At 41.8% G+C, this 19,756-nt stretch overlaps 1 protein-coding gene across 2 annotated transcripts; it reads right to left on the reverse strand.

The window, feature by feature from the left end:
• Positions 1-206: 206 nt before the first annotated feature.
• Positions 207-19,702, reverse strand: adam8b (ADAM metallopeptidase domain 8b). Of its 2 annotated transcripts, XR_006027003.1 has the most exons (25): positions 19,532-19,702; positions 19,148-19,251; positions 18,924-19,012; positions 18,637-18,715; positions 18,022-18,098; positions 17,235-17,427; positions 16,149-16,214; positions 15,952-16,020; positions 15,388-15,557; positions 14,769-14,850; positions 13,504-13,649; positions 12,868-13,045; positions 11,314-11,403; positions 10,462-10,657; positions 10,155-10,254; positions 9,463-9,625; positions 9,101-9,178; positions 8,843-8,924; positions 7,956-8,076; positions 6,923-7,091; positions 6,560-6,607; positions 6,058-6,108; positions 5,791-5,865; positions 4,761-5,000; positions 207-256 (listed from the first exon to the last, which is right to left on the reverse strand). XR_006027003.1 is itself a non-coding variant. In XM_042081955.1 (24 exons), the coding sequence occupies exons 1-24, from the start codon at positions 19,572-19,574 to the stop codon at positions 4,953-4,955; spliced, it is 2,517 nt and encodes an 838-aa protein (XP_041937889.1). In that variant the 5' UTR covers positions 19,575-19,702; the 3' UTR covers positions 4,547-4,952. The 2 variants fall into 2 exon arrangements, 1 of the variants encoding a protein (XP_041937889.1); XM_042081955.1 differs by lacking the exon at positions 207-256 and having other exon boundaries at positions 4,547-5,000.
• Between the last annotated feature and the right edge of the window lie 54 nt (positions 19,703-19,756).

Genomic DNA, 19,756 nt, shown 5'->3' on the forward strand with positions numbered 1-19,756 from the left:
AATACAATGGTGTTGACATGCAATGTTACATACACACTCTTAAAATGAATGTGGCGTCCCTATCTGGACACAGAGATGTGTAAAAAACAATGCAAGTTGTGCTATTTTCAACACATATTGTGTAACAAATAAAAAAAGGAAACAACACAAACTGCATAGTCCCTATCTGGAAACAGAGATGTATTATATGTACCATATCATTCATTCTTGAATTTCCCCTGGGGATCAATAAAGTATCTATCTATCTATCTATCTATCTATTAAAAACAAACAAAGTTGTGTTGTTTTCAACATTAGTTTTAAGAGTGCAGTGCAGTGTTACTTCAGCTGTCCTCTTTTTACATGCAGTATATGATTGTCTGTATGTTCATCTGGCTGAGGCTTTTACCCAATATGACCAACATCTGTCAATTAATACAGTGCCAACTCAGGGTAAGAGCGTCAAGTGCCAATCAGTCAGAACATCAGCTGCAGCTGGGAATCAAACATACAAGTTTTCTGGCCACTGCATAGGCCTGCATAGGCTTCTTAGCCATTACATTACATTACATTACATTTGGCTGACGCTTTTTTAACCAAAGCGACTAACAACATGGTAAACAGTAAGTTTTAGAACAATTCTCACAATTTTAGGACAGTTTAAAAAAAACACATTAGAGTACAGTAAGAATAAGTGCGTCGGTGAGTGCTGTATTTTAACAGATTACTTGTCAGTTTAAAACGGCTGGTGAGTGCTAGGATCAGTAAGACTTGTTGTAAGTGTTGCTATGAGAGTAGATGTTCTCTAAAGAGCTGGGTCTTCAGGAGTTTTTTGAACGTGGAAAAGGATGTCCCTGCCCTTGTAGGAACTGGCAGTGTGTTCCACCAACGAGGAACAACAGATGAGAAAAGTTTGGATTGGCTTGAGCGTACCGGTGGTAGAGCTAGACGTCGTTCGTCAGAGGAGCGCAGCGGTCTGGAGGTAGTGTAAGTCTGTATGAGGGCATTCAAGTAGGTGGGAGCAGAACCGGAGACTACTTTGCAGGCAAGCGTTAGAGACTTGAATTTGATGCGGGCCGCCATAGGTAGCCAGTGTAGCTGGATGAGCAGCGGGGTAACATGTGCCCTTTTGGGTTGGTTGTAGACCAGGCGCGCCGCCGCGTTAGCCCCTATATTACAACCGCCTTAAAGGCCAACTCAACATATAATATAACACATAGGTATTTAAACTGCCAAATGTGTAAGCTGGAGTAATTGCAGATGAACATGTGCCCCCCCCAGGGCCTTTTTAAACAAATCAGATAGGAAATGATGTCTCAGAAATACTGGAAAAAAACAACTTAATCTGTCGTGTGTGACAGACATCTGTGGTATTCTACAGTAGAAATGTGTGTGAAGATGTTTTAAGACTACAGGGTATTTCCACTCTCAAGTTGAAACATTCTCTTGAAATCCTCTTGAATTTGTTGATCAATGTGAGTTGCCACATTTTGCAAGATAGATGAGTAATCTGTTATTTCTTCTAACAACGCAATGCTATTAATGAAGTGGTTTCTCATTTCGGTGTACGATTTTGCCTGTAATGTATCTTGCAAGAGCCACCTCTAAATAAAATATATCGTGCAACCAGGCGTGCTTGGGTAAGAGATTGTGATCTCTGAACTGAACTAATTGGGGAAGTTACTGTTGTATACTTTTGAGGATTAACCATATGTTCCTCTTCCTCTTCTAAAAAGGTTTACTTTTTAAATCAGATATTTTCCATGCAATTACTTTTGTATTGTTTTAATAGTAATAATAGTAATAATAATAATAATAATAAATATAGCTGCCAAGCAGCAATGAGGGGGCCAAGCTCTTTGCAGATACTTGAGCCGCCGAGATGGCAGATAAATTTGACATTGCCAAGGTCTCAACTGCTTCGCCTGCAAATTGCCTAAAGGTCTCTACTGCACCACTTGCCCATTGCCCAGGGTCTCTCAACTGCACTGCACTGCAACTGACATGCATCAGCACTTCCTGTTCCTCTAGCGCCACTCTAGTGATCAAACATTACTATATGTACTGTGCGTCCTCAGGATGTGGTCCCGAGTCTACGTACCAGGTTTGGTGTCGATGGGTCAAAAGTCATCAAATGTATTGAGCCTCCTCCTTATTGGGTCCTGAGACCATGTACTGAGTTTGGTGTTGATACACGAAAGCCTTGCTGAGATCACTTCACTTCCTGTTTGGCGGCTTCGCTGCCAAACTTGATTGGTCACGATGAGCGATAGGTTTTGAATATGGCTGCAAAAAGCAATGCATTTGTGAGACATGGTCTGAAAATCATCTGCGTCAAGTTTCGTGAAAATCAGACAAACTTTGTGACCTTTGATTACTTTTAAGTGTTTTTGATGAAATACAATATGGCAGAAGATCCAACATGGCGGAAATTGACGTCATGGGGTGCGTCGAGTTCGGTCTCATCCAAGGATTCCAAATATACCTTAATGTTCAAAATGTGGTGTACGGTTCAAACGTTTTTATAAAATTTATTTATTCTTCAGTACCATTTTTCTTCTTCTGACCCAAAACAACACATTTGAAAGGTAGGGCACAGTCTAAAAAAGACACTCTTTCCAGAGCTATGGACGGTATTGAATTAACATTGTTTTGCAAAGCTCTCACAAAGGCAAAATTGGCACATCCGCGATTGCTTGTATACAGTACACATGCGTCTATGTGCATCTTATTAATTTAAAAAAACATCACTGTCTGGATGGATGGATCCATTCTGGAGCTTAGGCCAATGCCCTGTAGGGCCTACAATCTCAATCTGTGAACATTATTTGTTTCAAGCATGTAAACTCATGACAGGATGATGAGGATGAGGATGAGGATGAGGATGAGGATGAGGATGATGATGATGATGATGATGATGATGAGCTAGGCTGATTAAAGATGTTTGAAAATAATCAATGATTTCAAGTACCCTTGTGCACTACAGAAGATAGTGGCTTATAATGACAGCATGAGGCTGCTGCTGCAGAGCTCCAAGAAGCTCCAGTGCAAGACATGTTTGTCAGTTTCGGGGTACCTGCCTGCCCTGCTGCTTTACCTAACCTGATGTATAGATTTATGTGTAGGGTATCTGAGTCAGAAAACAATTTTAAGGCTGTTTTGGCTAACCATGTATGCACTTCTGTCAGATTTTTTTCCAGACTGTGGAACCTTTGGCGAACATGTCTGTATTAGACATGGAACATTTTGTAAGGCACACACATGCACACGTACGTACAGACACAGGAAACAGATTGTGGATAACTGACTCCTCTTTGCTCATCACTCTGTCATCTATAACACTTCTGCAAACTCGGCACTTGAAGATGACTGAGTTCCATATACAGTAAGATAACGCCTTTGAGACTCATAGGCTACTCACATCTTGACGTTTCTCTTCTCCATTAGCGATTCCTATCACAGGAAAGAATCACTCCCCCCCCCCCCCCCCCCCAACTTGCACAAATAGGCTGACACCAGACATAATTTCACTGCATTTCTTACTTCCAGTAACTATATGCATGTGACAATAAGAAACGAAAGTAAGAAACGAAATTTCAATTCTTTGTATGACCAGTGCATGTAAAGAAATTGACAATAAAAGCCGACTTGACTTGACAATAAACTTCCTTGTATCTGGCGTGGTGGTCATAATGACCTTTGACCCTTAACTTTCTGTTCTTTCAGTAATTTACTGGCTGCATTCAGCGCTCATGTGAACGTGCAAAACTAAGGGGAATGGGTGTAAGACAGAGAATTGGGATCGGGCCTTAGTTCCAGATTAACATTGTTGACCATTTTCATTGGAATCCAGTTAGAGCTTTAGATTTAAACTGCAGCTTTACATTTTTTAATTAAGTTGTTTCATTTGACCACAGGAGATGGTGGTATCTGGCATTACATGTTTAAGACATGTTTATCATCCTGATCACAGGTTTGAGTTAAGTGGTGTGTTGTACACAACATACAGACAAAGACCAATGCAATTTCATAGTTATTTTTTTTAATTCAACTGACACTTTCGTCCTCTTACAGAAAATATGACATTATATTACATTATATTCAACAGAGCTGCCAACTCTCACACATTGCGAGTGAGATTCATTCATTTGATTAGCTCCATGCACTCTTACACCAATCGAATGCGTGAAGGTTGGCAGCTCTGTATTTAAATACTTTCAACAATAAATATTAAAATACACATAGAGTGGATGGTAAAAAAATTAAGAAAGTGCATTTAAAAGGAGTGACATTCATTACTTCTACAACTCAACTCTTAGAGCACAGCAGAACAACATGGAACAGTGCAAACAAACTACTTTTAACGTTGTACTGTCAGACCCCATGAAGAATAGCTAGGACTTTTGGGCAGCCGTGGCCTACTGGTTAGCACTCTGGACTTGTAACCGGAGGGTTGCCGGTTCGAGCCCCGACCAGTGGGCCGCGGCTGAAATGCCCTTGAGCAAGGCACCTAACCCCTCACTGCTCCCCGAGCGCCGCAGTTGATGCAGGCAGCTCACTGCGCCGGGATTAGTGTGTGCTTCACCTCACTGTGTGCTGTTTGTGTTTCACTAATTCACCAATTGGGTTAAATGCAGAGACCAAATTTCCCTCACGGGGTCAAAAAAAAGAAAGTATATATATACACTATACTTAGCTAATGGGGATCCTATAAACAATACACAATAAACCCTAACCTTAAAAAAAACTTTGAGCAAACATTTTGAACAAATCTGACATTAATCTGACATCAGAGGCATTTCCTCCTGTATGTCCCTAATTCCTCATGTGTACCTGAAACACCAAGGCTTTGTTCCTGAGGAGCCTTCTCAGAGGCAGGTCTGCACCGGAACAGTGGTCTGGCTCGGAGAAGTTAATCTGAGGACGGCTTTGCTTTGATTGGGTGACTCACGCCATGACCTCGCTCCGAGTCATCATCTCGGAATGGTGGGAGGCCTCCACGCCGGCTTTCCTGTTCCTGACTGTAGATGGGGGGAAAAAAAAGGAAAAAGGAAAGAAATTGGTGGGAAAAAGGGAGATTGAGTCCCAGCCGCACTGTAAACACCGGGATAAACTTCAGCTGTGAAACGTACTGTCTGCTATGCAGACTATGCACGACAGGATCTCTTTCTCTAAGAGGACCATTGTGCTGCAGCTCACCACAGTGAAATGAAGTGCTGTGATGCTCATTTCCCAGATATAATGAACTCACTGTTAAGAGTGCACGCAAGCCAAATGTCCAATTTGCGTCAGTTAATGTGTGTCAAACGTAAGAGCTGCTTTTATCGTGAAGCACTTATTGTGGGTGGATCTATGCATGGTTATGGCTCTCTTCCCAGCAGAAGAATCACGCTGGACTTCTCATACTGATATGGATACTACTAAGACTAATACCATTTATAGTAATACTGAGTTGTATTTTTAAACATTCTTTGAACAGAGACAAATGTTTGAAGCAAACATATTTTGTTTGAACAGTTACATTGGAACGTATTCATGCAAACATTACAAATTGCTCAATTTCAACAGTAATATCCACATGCACACTGAGAACTACCTCCTCAAACCATGTATGAGTGCAAATGCTCACAGTGAACTCAAAGCAGACAACAAACTGTTTGCAAGTGTGAACATTTTTCACTTTGTCAGCAACTTCAAACATCCCTGTTTATCTGGTGCGATTAAAAAGCAGTAGATGGGCGTTCGGGTTGAACGTCCCTGTGTATCTGGTGCGGTTAAAAAGCAGTAGATGTGCGTCAGGGTTATACTGACCTGTGTGTGATTCCAGTCTCCATTGGCCACAGATGGCTTCACTGGGGGCACTGGAGGTGGAGAGGGCTTATGGGCCTACAATCACACACACACACACACACAAACACAAACACACAAACACACAGAGAGAGAGAGAGAGAGAGAAAGAGAAACACATATTAGATATGGTGCAAAATGTGTGGCAAGCCATGTTTGAATGAAGTGGCTCAACTGACATCATTCTTCCAGTGGTCTACTAATGCTCATAAGGACGTGAGACACACTCACCAGCTTTGCAGGGGCAGCAGGCGAGGGCTTCGGTGGGGGCATAGGCCTCATCTGCAGGGAGACAAAAACCAACACATTTCCATTAGATCACCTAAGACCAGCTTTGTGCATCATTTAGCTCCAGCTCGCGTCTATCCATGAGTGTTTCTCTCCAACAGAGAGAGATAGGACTTTTCCAGCAACACGCTGACACATCTGAACTGGTTCAGACAGAGCTCTGCAGGCGATAGGCTAAACTTAGCTTCATTTATTGTTCCAGATGTTGACTAGTGAAAAAGGAATGTCCTACATACATTTAATTGTGGGGTGTAAGAAGCACAGTAAGAGTGTCTTAAAAGAAGTGTGTGACTAAGTGAAAGAAAGAAAGAAAGAAAGAAAGAAAGAAAGAAAGAAAGAAAATACTGTTTCAAGTTTCACTTCCACATACAATTCATGCACTGTTTACGCGTTGAAACGTCCGAAAGCCTTAAAAGTAAGAAAGTCTGTTTAATGCAGCGCTTACCTGGGTATTATGCCCCTGACTTGGCAGTCTTGGTGAGTTTGTGGGTGGCTGCAAAGCAACAGAGATATCTGTGTTCGTGTTGTTCAACAACTTAACAGAAATTAACAAAAATTGTGTTGTGTATGTATTTATATATTGGTATATATTTGACTGTACACGAACAAGCAACATTACCAAGTTTAATGACATTGCTGGTTATGCCTGTAAATCGAAACTGAACTATGGTTGCCACTGTTCAGTGGACTACTGAATAAACAATCGAGATTGATTGCTTGTTGTTCAGTGGACTACTAAAGAAACAATCAAGATCAGTTGCTCGTTGTTCAGTGGACTACTAAACAAACAATGAGATTGGTTGCTCACCGATGGTGCCTGGCGGGAGGGCATGACGGTTATCACCGTGGGGCCATCAATCCGCTTGGACGTGGTCTCCATGAACACCGGCTGGCTGATGTGGAGCGGCTGTGTGAGCTGGCCGTCACTGGCGAGGTCCCTCTGGTAGGATGGCGTCAGCTTCCCTGAGTGAGGCTTCCTGCAGGAGACAATGACACGGTGGGCATGTGTGGGTCAAAACTATACACCTCACACAGACACAAGCGTTTTGAGTTTCAGAGCTTCAAATATCAATGGCATTGGAACAAGCACAACTTTATAAGCCAAAATCAGCTGTTCGCCAACAGCAACATCCATCTTTGTTTTCAAGTAGCAGGGAATTCAAGCCAAACTGTTGCAACTCTGCCATCAATCATTATGTTAAGCCCGCCTAACGTCTCTATACACGATTTAATTGGCCTGATAGAAGTTTAATTTTTCCAGCTCACAAGCCAACCGAGAGTTGCTAGACTAGCCCTGGCAGCAAATGTAATTTGCTGCCGCTATGGTGCGTCTAGATTTCTAGGCTATGACTCTCCATGTCTGGGTCTATCCTTTATCCATTATCTTTATCAAAATTCCATGATATTCCAGAAATTCCATGACCCGTGTAACCTGACCCTAGCCAGATGAATTTCGCTCCGCCTAGCTCCACTCATCCATCTAGAACCGATCCATTGAAGTGTTGCTTCAGAAGGCTGGGCCTAATCAAAAAATGCTTGCATATGATTGAATAAGCCACTTGTCCGTCGTCTATTGACGTGCTACTTCAACCACTCACATCAAAGCCAACCCGTGACGCTAATAACAGTGTCACAGTCGCTTCTACGCTATGTCACATCTATGAAACTCCCGCCCTGCGTCCTGATTGGCTGAACCATAAAGTCGGTTGCAGAAATCACTCTCAATGGAAGAGGTCCCAGATGGATGTGAGTGAAGCTAGGCGGAGCTATAGCGGAACGAAATTCATCTGGCTAGGGTCAGGTTATGACCCATGGGAACCCTGAAAATAAAAAATACTTACTTTTTACAGAAGAATCTGGTTGCTTTTCCCTTTTTGCAGAGCCTGGTCACTGCGACCAGAAGAGCTAGCAGTAAGATCACAGCACCAGCTGCACTCACACCAATGATGACTGCACTGTTACCTGCACACACACACACACACAGTCAATTAATAGTAGGACTGCAACGATTAATCGCTTACTGTAGTTGTCAACTATCAAAGTAACCGCCAACTATTTTGGTCATTGGTTAATTGGTTTGTGCCATTTTAAGGAAAATACCTTAAAATTCTGTGATTGCAGCTAGTATCTAGCAAGGCATTATAAGCATTTACTTTACTGTATACACCACTCTGACAGGAAATAATAATCATAATACCATACCACACCATCACATGCCACATCACACTATACAAGATAACGCAATATAGACCCTTTCAATCTGTTCCTAGTGGGGTTTCCAGTTGAAATGTTCAAAACCAACGCTGATACTTTGAAATTAAAATGAGTCTGACTCATGTCAGTGTAATGCTCTACAAAATGTCTACTTTTTTTCAATTTTATTTTTGTTTGTTCCCAAGATAAAATTAGCTCAATATAGCTCGTTTTCTGTGCCATCGGAAATGCCTTGGGAACGCACATGTTTCTTTATGCAGTTGAAAGGGTCTATATGCTACGATGCTTGTTATCATGATGAGAGATGTATAGACCCTTTCAACAACAAAAACAAAAACAATGCTTGAACGTTCTATTTTGTTCCCAATCTAATTCCGCTTCATTAAAATAACATATGGAATGTTAAAACGGAAGCCTTGTGGGAACAACTATGATGCTGATAATGGAACTCTCTTGAAACCAAAGATTGTAGAATCTTTGCTTGAAACGGTCAATAACATGCGGACTTCATTACCATGGGTCTCGTATCCTCTGCTGCTGCAGTCAGGTGGAGCCCAGCCGATGTCACAGTGGCACTCTCCTTTATGATTGCACACCTACAACAGCAAAGTGTAGCGGATTAGCAAAAGGCACAACAGCAACAAAAACACACAATGACAACAGCACTTAAATCAGCACACACACACACACACACACACACACACACACACACAAACCACTCAAACATTTTTTCAGAAAGCAGGTGTTATGAACGATGTTATGAGTGCCTCACCCCATGATTGTTGCACTTTTCAGCGCAGTTTTCGTTTCCATACACGTTGATGTCCTGGCACATTTGGTCGTAGCATACCTGTTCATAGAGAGCAACAATGCTAAAAACTCAGCAATACCTTCATACACACACACAGACACACACACACACACACAACACACAAACACACACAACCACTCTCTCTCTCTCTCTCTCTCACACACACACTGTTCAAAGATAGCAACAATGCTAAAAACTCAGCAATCCCTTCATACACACACACACACACACACACACAACCACTCTCTCTCTCACACACACACACTGTTCAAAGATAGCAACGATGCGTATGAGCGTGCGGATGTTAGGGGCCTCGTTCTCACCTTGTTTAGACCACACTTGGTGCCGGTTGGCACCATACCAAACCCATGAATGTCTGTGTCATCGGTCACAAAGAAGCACTCGCGCGATGTCCAGCCTCCACCGCGGCCAACAAAGGGAATCTTATTCCCTCCCATGCAGAACAGCTTACCGCACACCATGTCCCTGTAGCGTGAACATGTGGCATGTTAAAAATCATTTAAACCAGTTACTTTAATCTGATTTCCCTGTTTTGTAAATGTGTTGTAGTAGTGAAAAGTAAGTCTAGCAGAAGCAAATTTACATTCACTTTTATGATATATACAGTAGATGTAATTAAATTGATATACTGTAGGGCAATTCCATGCAAAACTGTCACATCCATAACGCCAACTACCATGGTATTGTGTTACGGATGTGACAGTTTTGTGTGGAATTTCCCTATAGCAACACTGAGCTGAGCAAGAGGCTGACTAGACTACTGAAATGATACTGAAAAGCAAATCCAAATGCTCTCAAAACTCATTCATTCACAGACATTTATTCACAGCTGAAATGCTGAAATCTGCATTTCAGTTTTTTCAGTCTTTCAGTCTTGAAGGGGAATTTTTTTTTTTCTTTTGCATGCAAAATAAGCGGAGTGCAATTCAACTTTGCACAGTTCATTGTTCATCAACCATGTCTTGAATATTTAGGTCCATTAAAATGGCTGTACCTGTCTGAGCAGCGTTTGTACTTTCGACCAGACACTCCACAGTGGCCTTCTGCCACCCCTTTCAAGTTGTAATGGAAGCACTCGGGAGGTGCCTGAGCACCTGCAATACAACACATCAAAAACACATTTGGAGACTAAGGATAATACACTTTTTTTAAAACAATTTTTCCTAAATGTCATATTTTCAACTTGTCCTTCCCAACATTTCCACATCACGATTCTTTGTACTTTGTTCTAATACAGATTAGGCACCTGGCGAGCCAGCCAGTAAGAGACTGTGAATGACAGTTGGAAAACGTAACGCTACCTGGGCCCCACAGTCTCTTGCACTGTCCTTCTGCACTCGGGCACATGCCATTGTAGCAGTAGCCTCTGCCATAGTTACATTCCACTCCGTTCATCTTGAAGGAGTCTTCGGGACAGGCTCCAGAACTCCCGGTACAGTATTCAGCTAGGTCACAGTCATGGGCTGCTGCCCTGCACACGCTCCCTGGTTGCTTGATCTAAACAAACAAACACATAAACAAACAAACACACAAACAAACACACAAACACACAGAAGAAAAAAACAGAAAAGAAAAACAGAAGATTAGTTAAATAACACATTTAAGGTATTGGTGCCATCATTTTGTCCTGTTTCCTCAGGATTCATAAAAGGCATTGTTTTCTTTTGCCATGAGGGTCTCTGTTATTGTTCCAGAACAGGAGAGTTGAGGGCGCTCTCAACCCTTCTGTTTCCTGTTGTTATGAGAGATCGGATCCAAGGGGTCTCCGGTCGTCCATTATGCAGTTTCACAGCAGGCACTGGACTAATAACAGAAAGGCTATACTCCAAAGCATACACAAGCGAAAGTGACTACCAGAGCACTTTCTAAAGCTGAGCTCTAAGATCAACTTAAAGATCTACTGTAAACTTCATTACAAAACACTAGTTTGCAAAACAAGGAACAGGAACAGATCTGGCAACTGAACTACAGTTCATGTAAGGACATCACAAACCAGATCAAAACAGAAGTATTTCGCAACGCTAGAGAAAACAAAAAATAACGAACATACAGAGATGCAGAGCAAAGATTCTGGAGCACTCCTGCTCTGCTGTAGGATCTTTGATGCAAAGATAATGAGATGAGATGAGAAGATGAGACAGATATGCTGGTACCTGGCACTGCTCACAGCACTCTCCGTCCGCGCACACTGATCCTGCGGTGAGACGACACGTGGACGCATCACAGCAGGGGTTCTGGCAGTCCTGTGGAGTGACACAGAGGGGATGACCTGAGATGACATTACACACAGAGCTTGGCCAATATTTATTAAATAAATACATAAATAAATAAATAAATAACAACAGTGCCTCTCTCCAAACCGATGTGTGTTCCAGCGTAAAAAAAAACTAACAGAGAAACAGCAATGACTCAGACTAATGACATATTAACAAGACACTGGAGTAGAACACTGACTTTAGAAGACCAGGACTGTTGCTTGCTTGTTTTCTCACATCAAAACCAGCTGTGGTGGGGCAGGGAAAGTGAGTCGAGGGTGTGAGTCAACGAACACGATCTCTCAGCAACCACTCGAGCTGGCCAAGTCCGGTGGCTACGGACATGGACGTGGACAGACGTGAAGCTCTCTGCTAGACCCATTAGAGGGAAGTCTGACTAAGACCACATGGAGCTCTGAGAATGACGAAACTGTGAATGTACCGGCATGATGAACACTATGAGCCAGAGGCTGTAATCCACAGTACTCTGTCGGACTCACCGGCAATCACCACTTACCCTCGCTGGGAGAGTGGCTTCTAAGCGCCTGAGCTGCAGCCAAGAGTATGATGGAAGGCTGGCTGAGGAGGCTGTCAGTGAGTTTGTTTGTTGTCATTTGTTTGTGTAACCTGAGCGCTAAATGTTCTTTTATGGATCATTATTATTGTCTTTTATGGGTGAGGCTGAGCCATCCTCCTTAGAGACATTTAGAACTCAATTGCTCTGTGTTCTTGGAAGGCCTGTTTCCCAGAATTCTTTCTTTGTTTAGGAATAATGAGCAACACAGAAGATTGCATCCTTAAACTTACAAGCTTGATGAGTTGCTAGGTCAACAACATTTTTTTAATAAGTTGACAAACTGTTGATCAGTGTTTCACCCAAGCCCAAGATGACACCCAGAAATGTCTTGTTTTGTCAACGCGCCAAAGACATTCCATTTACAGTAAGTCAGTAAACCAGACAATTTTCAAGCTGAAATCAAAGTTTTGATCCCCCCCCCTTAAAAACGACTGAATCTGATTAATCTATTACAAAAACTAATTGCTGATTAATTTAATAATTGACAAGTAAAAGATGAATTGTTGCAGCCATAAATCTAAATATTCACAATCTTCCATTCCAACTACAAAACGATAAACCCAGCAACGCCCTGTTCAAAACTCCCATTAGACTAAGATCAGCCACACATACATTAGACTACCTCGTGAGCTCTGATTGGTCAGTAACAACGCAGTCTATTTATTTATCCATTCAGAACAACTGCGGGTGGGGGTTTGTGCCGGGATTCGAACCCACGACTTTTAGTGGCTACTGTATGCTAGTCAAGTTCCTTAGCCACTAGGCTACTGCCGATCTACTGCCAAGCAAAATTCTTGAATTTCCCCTTGGGAAGAAAGAAAGAAAGAAAGAAACTATGTATGTACGTATCTATCTATCTATCTATCCAATCTTACCTTCGCAGATCCGCAGTCACACTCCTCTCCGGTGTCCAGCACTCCGTTCCCACACGCGGCGCCGCCGTACAGCGAGTCCGGCCTGGGAGCGTCCAGCAGGCAGCTGACACTGGGGCTCTGCAGGAACTCACTCAGCTGCTTCAGACTACAGTCACTAAAGAGCTTCGGGAACGTCCAGCTGAGAATGACCACAGACAGAGAAACGGAGAGAGAATAGTTGGGGTCCTGTGACTGAACTGGTAGCGAAACAAGAGCAACAGAGGATAGAGGAGAGCCTGCGCACCTTGATAAGTTATAGCCTACTGCAGGTACAGCTATAACTATATATACTCTTTTGATCCCGTGAGGGAAATTTGGTCTCTGCATTTATCCCAATCTGTGAATTAGTGAAACACACTCAGCACACAGTGAGCACACAGTGAGGTGAAGCACACACTAATCCGGGCGCAGTGAGCTGCCTGCTACAACAGCGGCGCTCGGGGAGCAGTGAGCTCTAGGTGCCTTGCTAAAGTGCCTACTGGTCGGGGTTCGAACCGGCAACCCTTCGGTTACAAGTCCGACGCGCTAACCAGTAGGCCACGGCTGCCCCGGTAAAACAGCTACACAAGTACAACTTAAATACAAGTAAACGCTTACGGACGCTTCTCAACAGTCGCCACCATCAGACACTTCCTCTCAGTGGGCCCACAGCTGCAGTCAGGATCGTCGTGCGTCATGCCCAAGTTGTGGCCCATCTCATGGGCAATGGTGGCAGCCAAGGCGAGAGCGTTCTCGTGATAGTCCTGGACCCAGACAAGAGTTAATGACCCCAGAGGACATTACACATCACACATCACTCCATGTTCCACTGCTAAGAATGTGGGTACAGCACCACATATGGTTATGGTTATGGGATTTGGCTTTGTCGAAAGCAACATACAAATAACAACAATACAATAGTTAAATTGAACAGTAAACAATTAAAAAAGTTGGTAAGACTACATACAACAATACAACAATAGCCTAATAGCCTAATGAAAATAAACAAATACTATACTGGTAATATACAAAACAATACCGCATAAGAAACGCTTGATAAACTAAGTGATAACAAGTAATAAACCTATAACACAATTAAGGGAACACTTACAGTTTTCCACAATTGTTAAAACACATTTTTTGAAACCTTCTACCCTTTTCTCTATTCTCAAACTACATTCACAGAATATCTGACAGTTGTTGCGAAATAAAACACTCGCCTCAAAAGTTTTACTTGTGCTCAGAACCAAGTACTGATGCAGTGTCTAATGGTTATATATGCTAATGGTTATATATGCTGTCATGTGTTCTGTGTAACACATGACAGCATATATAACGTGACATATATTCCAAACCCCATTCAAACATATGGAATCAGTTGCTTATCTAATAATCAAGTAGCAATAATACCATAACATCACAGAGAGCATCATCACCTCATCCACAGACTGGCATGGGAGCTCAGACAGTCGCCCCAAAAGGAAATTAAAAAGAGGGTTGTCACCCAAGCCTCTGACATAATTGCACTCTGAGTCCACTTTTTGCACTCTGAGCGCACCTTAAACTGTGCTACCAAAATAATCAGAGACCCTCTTATACAAACAACCACTTCAGCTTCTTCGTCTCTGGAGGACGCTAAAGGTCCACGCAAACTGAAACTACACGTTTCAAATATAGATTCTTCCCTTCAGCAATCAGACTCCCACTCCCAACACTACAAAACTGATTTATATTGTTTTCTTTTTTTCCCTTTCTTTTCCCCATTACTGGATTGAGCTACCTTTTTCTGTAACAACAATTACCACCAACATTGTGGCAATAAAGTATATCTATCTATCTATCTAAACAGTAATCAATAAAAATGATTGATTGCAATACCCTACCTGGTTAACGCCGCATGATTTGTCTGTGCACATAGCATTTCTGGTTGCGAAGCCAACAGTGTCACTGAAAAAATCAATACCGCTGTGGAGAGAAACCAGTAAAGAGAAGAAGATCCAGAGTGTTAGTCACACATTTCATCATGGCACTGACAGAACAGTCGTCATGTACAGAATGCACGTACATCTACTGCTCAAAAAAATTAAGGGAACACTTCAATCATACACTGCATCAGTACTTGGTTCTGAGCACAAGTAAAACTTTTGAGGCGAGTGTTTTATTTCGCAACAACTGTCAGATATTCTGTGAATGTAGTTTGAGAATAGAGAAAAGGGTAGAAGGTTTCAAAAAATGTGTTTTAACAATTGTGGAAAACTGTAAGTGTTCCCTTAATTGTTTTGAGCAGTATATATATATATATATATATATATATATATTACAATAGGTGTCAAATACTGGACGATGCAAAAGAAAAAGAAAAAAATATCCGCACGATGTATCTCACGAAGACTAGAGTGGTCAAAATGTTGTACCAATAATTCACCTTTGGGAGCAAAGAAGACAGTGTGCAGAATTTTTTTCTTTCACTGACAGAAAAGTAAAAATGTCAGCCATACTCACGTGACAAACATTGCATTGTCGTGGCGAGCCCTAGGGACAAGGTCATTCAGGCGCCATTCAATGAAGCGGTCAAGGGTTCTCCCCTCATCACCATGGACCATGAACTTGTCCTGTTGTGTCCACACTTCAAGGCCGACCAGCAGGACTCGGATATTTACAGCTTGGTAATACTGAGGAGCACAGAGAGGAACGGAGAATTCCAGGATGTTCAGTACATTGCTTTTGTTATCTCACTTTTCATTCAAACACACACGTACAGATATAACACAGAGGGCTAACTTCACACACTTATACACTTAGTAATATAACAACAAGACAGATGAGATAATAATGTACTGCATAATAAAAGAAGAGGAGGAAGAAGAAGAACAAGAAAGAAGGAAAGAAATATAAAAATATCTTAAGAACAAAAAGAGTTCTCAGTTTAGATCGTATTTGACAAGGTGTTTTGAAAAACCAAGACCGATCTTTAAATGTTTAAAATAATTGTGGGACATTAGTTTTGAGCTTAAAAAGGAAGCATTACAAGTGAAAGCATTACAAAAGGGTGAAAAGGTTCATTACCAAGTCGATGTGATTGACTACATCTTGTATCCTCGCTCGCACATTCTCGAAGGTCTTATATTTGAGGAACTGCGGATTAATATTCAGACATACAAACCTCACAAAGACAGCACATAGCAACAACACATACATTTTCATCAAATTAAAGATATAAATGTAAGCTATTGCTTGAAGTACTGTATGAATTGGACACATACCTCCATATTGTCAACCACCATGTACAATTCCACATAACGGGGTGTATTGAAATGTGGCTTGTTTTGCTGAAAGAGGAGCACAAGAGTAAGATTGGTTACTTTCAGATTCACCAAACGTACATACATACATACTTTATACTGTATGTGCGAGCTACTCCATATTTGACCTCAATATTGATACTATGGATAAAATATGAACAATACTGGTAATATGACCCTCACAAGACTCTATGCTCCTCCTAACATCTATTCTGCCATAAGAGCTCACACTTTAAACCTGGTCTGAGTCAACTTTATTGCCAATTTCTCCACATGTACCAGACATACAGAAGAAGGAAAAAAAAAATTCTCCCACAGTGAAAGAAATAAAGTGCACACATTTCTTTATTTCTTGTGCACTTTATTTCATTCACCGTGGGATAGAGAGAAAAGATTTTTTCGATTCTTCTGTATGTTTGGTACATGTGGAGAAATTGACAATAAAGCTGACTTTGACTTTGATCTGATCAGTTGTCTATCTGTAAGAATAAACATCTGTACTTATGTTTATGGTGTTTGGCAGATGCTTTTCTGCTGTACTAATTCTGCTTTATGCTTAATTTCTCTTATTGATACACAATTAAAACATTAACATTAAAGCTGCAGTTGGCAAGTCTGACAGATTGAGGGGATTTAGCCAACATTTTTAATGTTTACAACTCTCATGCCCCTCCCCCAATACCACCGAGTTTGTGCTCGTCAGTGCGCACCAGACTGTGATTGACAGTCAGATCTCACACAGTCCTGCTCTGATTAGACCAGAAGAACTGGGAGCTGTGGATTTTTGCAAAACAAGTAACAGGCTCTAGGTGGAGGTAGAAGTGTGTTTTTTTTTCTAAAACCGGCTGATTTATGTTGTTCTGTCAGAGCATAGTGTCGGTTTCAGTGAATATGATCGAAAATCTTGCCAACTGCAGCTTTAACTTTTGTCTCAAGGTGCTTTACAGAAGACACTGGCCTGAACCCAGGACACACAGGCGCCGCACAGGTGAGAGAAGATTATAATCCAGACGCACAGGTGAGAAAGGATCAAGCGGCTGATGTTACCTGGCCATTAGGCCTGAAGACTCCTGCTGCCCTGGGCTGGATAAAACTGCTGTCCTCCTCGGTGCTGTTGGAAAGGCCACATTTGGCTGTTCGGCCCCTCATGTGCTGGGGCTTGTAGATGGCGTGGTCCCCCTCTGGGCCCTCTTCCAGCGGCTCAATCAGGTACACCTGCTGCGCCGCCCGCAGGAAACCGCTGAATAAACAGTGAAACAAAAAAAAATAAATTCAAAAATGTCTACAGGTTTTCTTGCCTGGTGGAGTTTACACTTTCTGTGGGATTGATAAGAATGGGTTTTTGTGGGGTGTGTGTGTGTGTGTGTGTGTGTGTGTGTGTGTGTGGGGGGGGGGGTCCAAGTCTTCCTGTGCCAAGTTCCACTTCCTTTTGGAGAACTTGAGGCACAAATCAAACCAAAAAAAAAAAATCCAGCAAATCTATGCAACTCGCAAATATTGCATCAACCCTGAAAAAAACTCAGCTAGAACTCTTTCTCACAGTTGTCTTTCTCTTGCAAAATACCTGTTGGCCACCTCCTGGGTGAGGTGACAGTTGCGCAATAAGGAAGGGATTGGTTCTCATGTTGACTTAAAAGGTACCATAAAAAAAAAAACTCGAAATGTGTCCACATCGGAATTTGTCGTGACAGCTTATGAAGTCATGATTTCCTATTAATCAAGTTTACAGAACTTGATTTCTCACAGTGCTTGATTTCAAAGCAGCGAAACGTAAAATGTCAAAAGTACAGAGACTTTTCTGGTTTTGTGCGATGGTTTAATCTGATATCCATACCTAATGCCTTTACAGACTCCAACACTAACAGATGAATCCTCCAAGCCTTGGATGTGTCCATGATAGTAACAGTGATCCTACGATTAAAACACAGGTAGAATATTTAATACACAAACAGAGCGTCTGAACTAATGGGTGCACTAAACCTGTGGTTTTCAAAGTGGAGGCTGCGAGGGGGTGCCAGGGGGGCCTCAGCAAGTTGGAAGGAAAAATAAAAGCAACAAATAAATACATTTGAAAAATGTAAAATATACCTATTACTATGAGGGTTGTTATACAATGCCATTATAATAATTTGTCGCATATCTGAACATTATATTTTCCATGCTAATGGAATGGATGGGAATAATAGTAGAGTGATAGCTCTCATATAGCAGAAAGCCCCAATTATGCAATTTTTACACACTGTATGCTCCATCACAAAGTGCTTGTGGCTAAAATAATTATTAGGATTAGCTTAATGTATTTTTACATTTGCCATAGTATTGTCGATGGGTTTAATAACACATCAAGGGGGTCTTTGAACGGAACTTAGTGGTATTTGGGGGGCCTTGTCGTGGAAAAGTTTGGGAACCCCTGCTCTAAACCATCTACTAGGTGAATGTTAAATCTTACCTCAAAATTTGGAAATGTGGTCACACGAGTTCCATCCTGGTTGTAATGTGTTTCAGAGTAATTATTTCCTATGAGGAGCCTATAAAGACAATTATGAAATGTGAATACAACAAAATTCTATTTGATGTTTCACAAGTCATTTGTATCTTTTGGTGGAGACTAACAGTCGCACAAAGTAACATTCCAAAGTCTTCTTGCAAGACATTCCATACCCGTAGGAACGCACCATGTTGCCCATGGTAGATCAATGAGAGCGACACACCACAGCAGAAAGTTTGGTTATTTACCGATTTTTCTCCAGATGAACAGTGTGATTTCTTCCATCTAAGTGTAGCTCATACTGAAGTTCATCTGGATACTGTTTCACCGCGCCATCCTGGGAAAATGTTGTTGGATTGATGACTTAAATAAACAGCATTCATCTTACAACACTTTTAAGTTGTCGCAAAAAGACTGAATCCCGAGGTAAGATGGCAAGGAAGGTCTAAAACAAAGTGCGACGACAACCCACCTGTTCAGATATACTGCGCCTGCTTCTGCTGTTTAATTTCACCGGTCGCACAACTTCATAGTGCGAAACGTGGGACAGCGGACGAACAAAGTCACTAAAGACAGCTTAGATACAGAATAAAGAAGTCAAACACGATTAGGAATTAGCCTACAGAACTGCCAATAAACATTTCTACAGAAATAGCTTTAAGGGATTATTTGCAAAAGACACAGTGGTGCACCGCAGTTACACAAAAAACGGTTGCCTTTTAAATATTAACCTTGAGAAGTTTGCGAACAGTAAAGCTGACACTTTCTATTCAACTCAGTAGCATGGAGTACCTAGGCTACTCTAGAGTTAGCCAGCACATACAAATTAACAATCGTTATAAAAACAAAAACTCACCAGATATGCTGATCGCAAAGAGAACAATAAGCATGTGTCCCATCGTGCGTCTAGAGCAGCTATGTGTGCCAAGTGACCAATGTAGCCTAATCTAGCTGGGGTCGGGGCCCCGCCTGCTTTCTGTATTTACGTTATCATATCCAGGAACACACGCTGCCCTGGCTTTCTAGCAGATATGAAACAAGCTGGCGAAGAGGGAGGGCCGATGACATTTCCGTTGTACAC

Source organism: Alosa sapidissima, chromosome 24 (genome assembly GCF_018492685.1).
Source record: "Alosa sapidissima isolate fAloSap1 chromosome 24, fAloSap1.pri, whole genome shotgun sequence".
NCBI lineage: Eukaryota > Metazoa > Chordata > Actinopteri > Clupeiformes > Clupeidae > Alosa > Alosa sapidissima.

Excerpts from the sequence above, each read along its gene's own strand:
- adam8b (XM_042081955.1), bottom strand. The coding sequence starts at position 19,574 with ATGGGACACATGCTTATTGTTCTCTTTGCGATCAGCATATCTG. Across the intron at positions 8,077-8,842 it reads CAGAGGATACGAGACCCATG|GTAACAGTGCAGTCATCATT; the intron begins GTAATGAAGTCC and ends GTGTGTGTGCAG. Across the intron at positions 6,109-6,559 it reads GTCAGGGGCATAATACCCAG|ATGAGGCCTATGCCCCCACC; the intron begins GTAAGCGCTGCA and ends GTCTCCCTGCAG.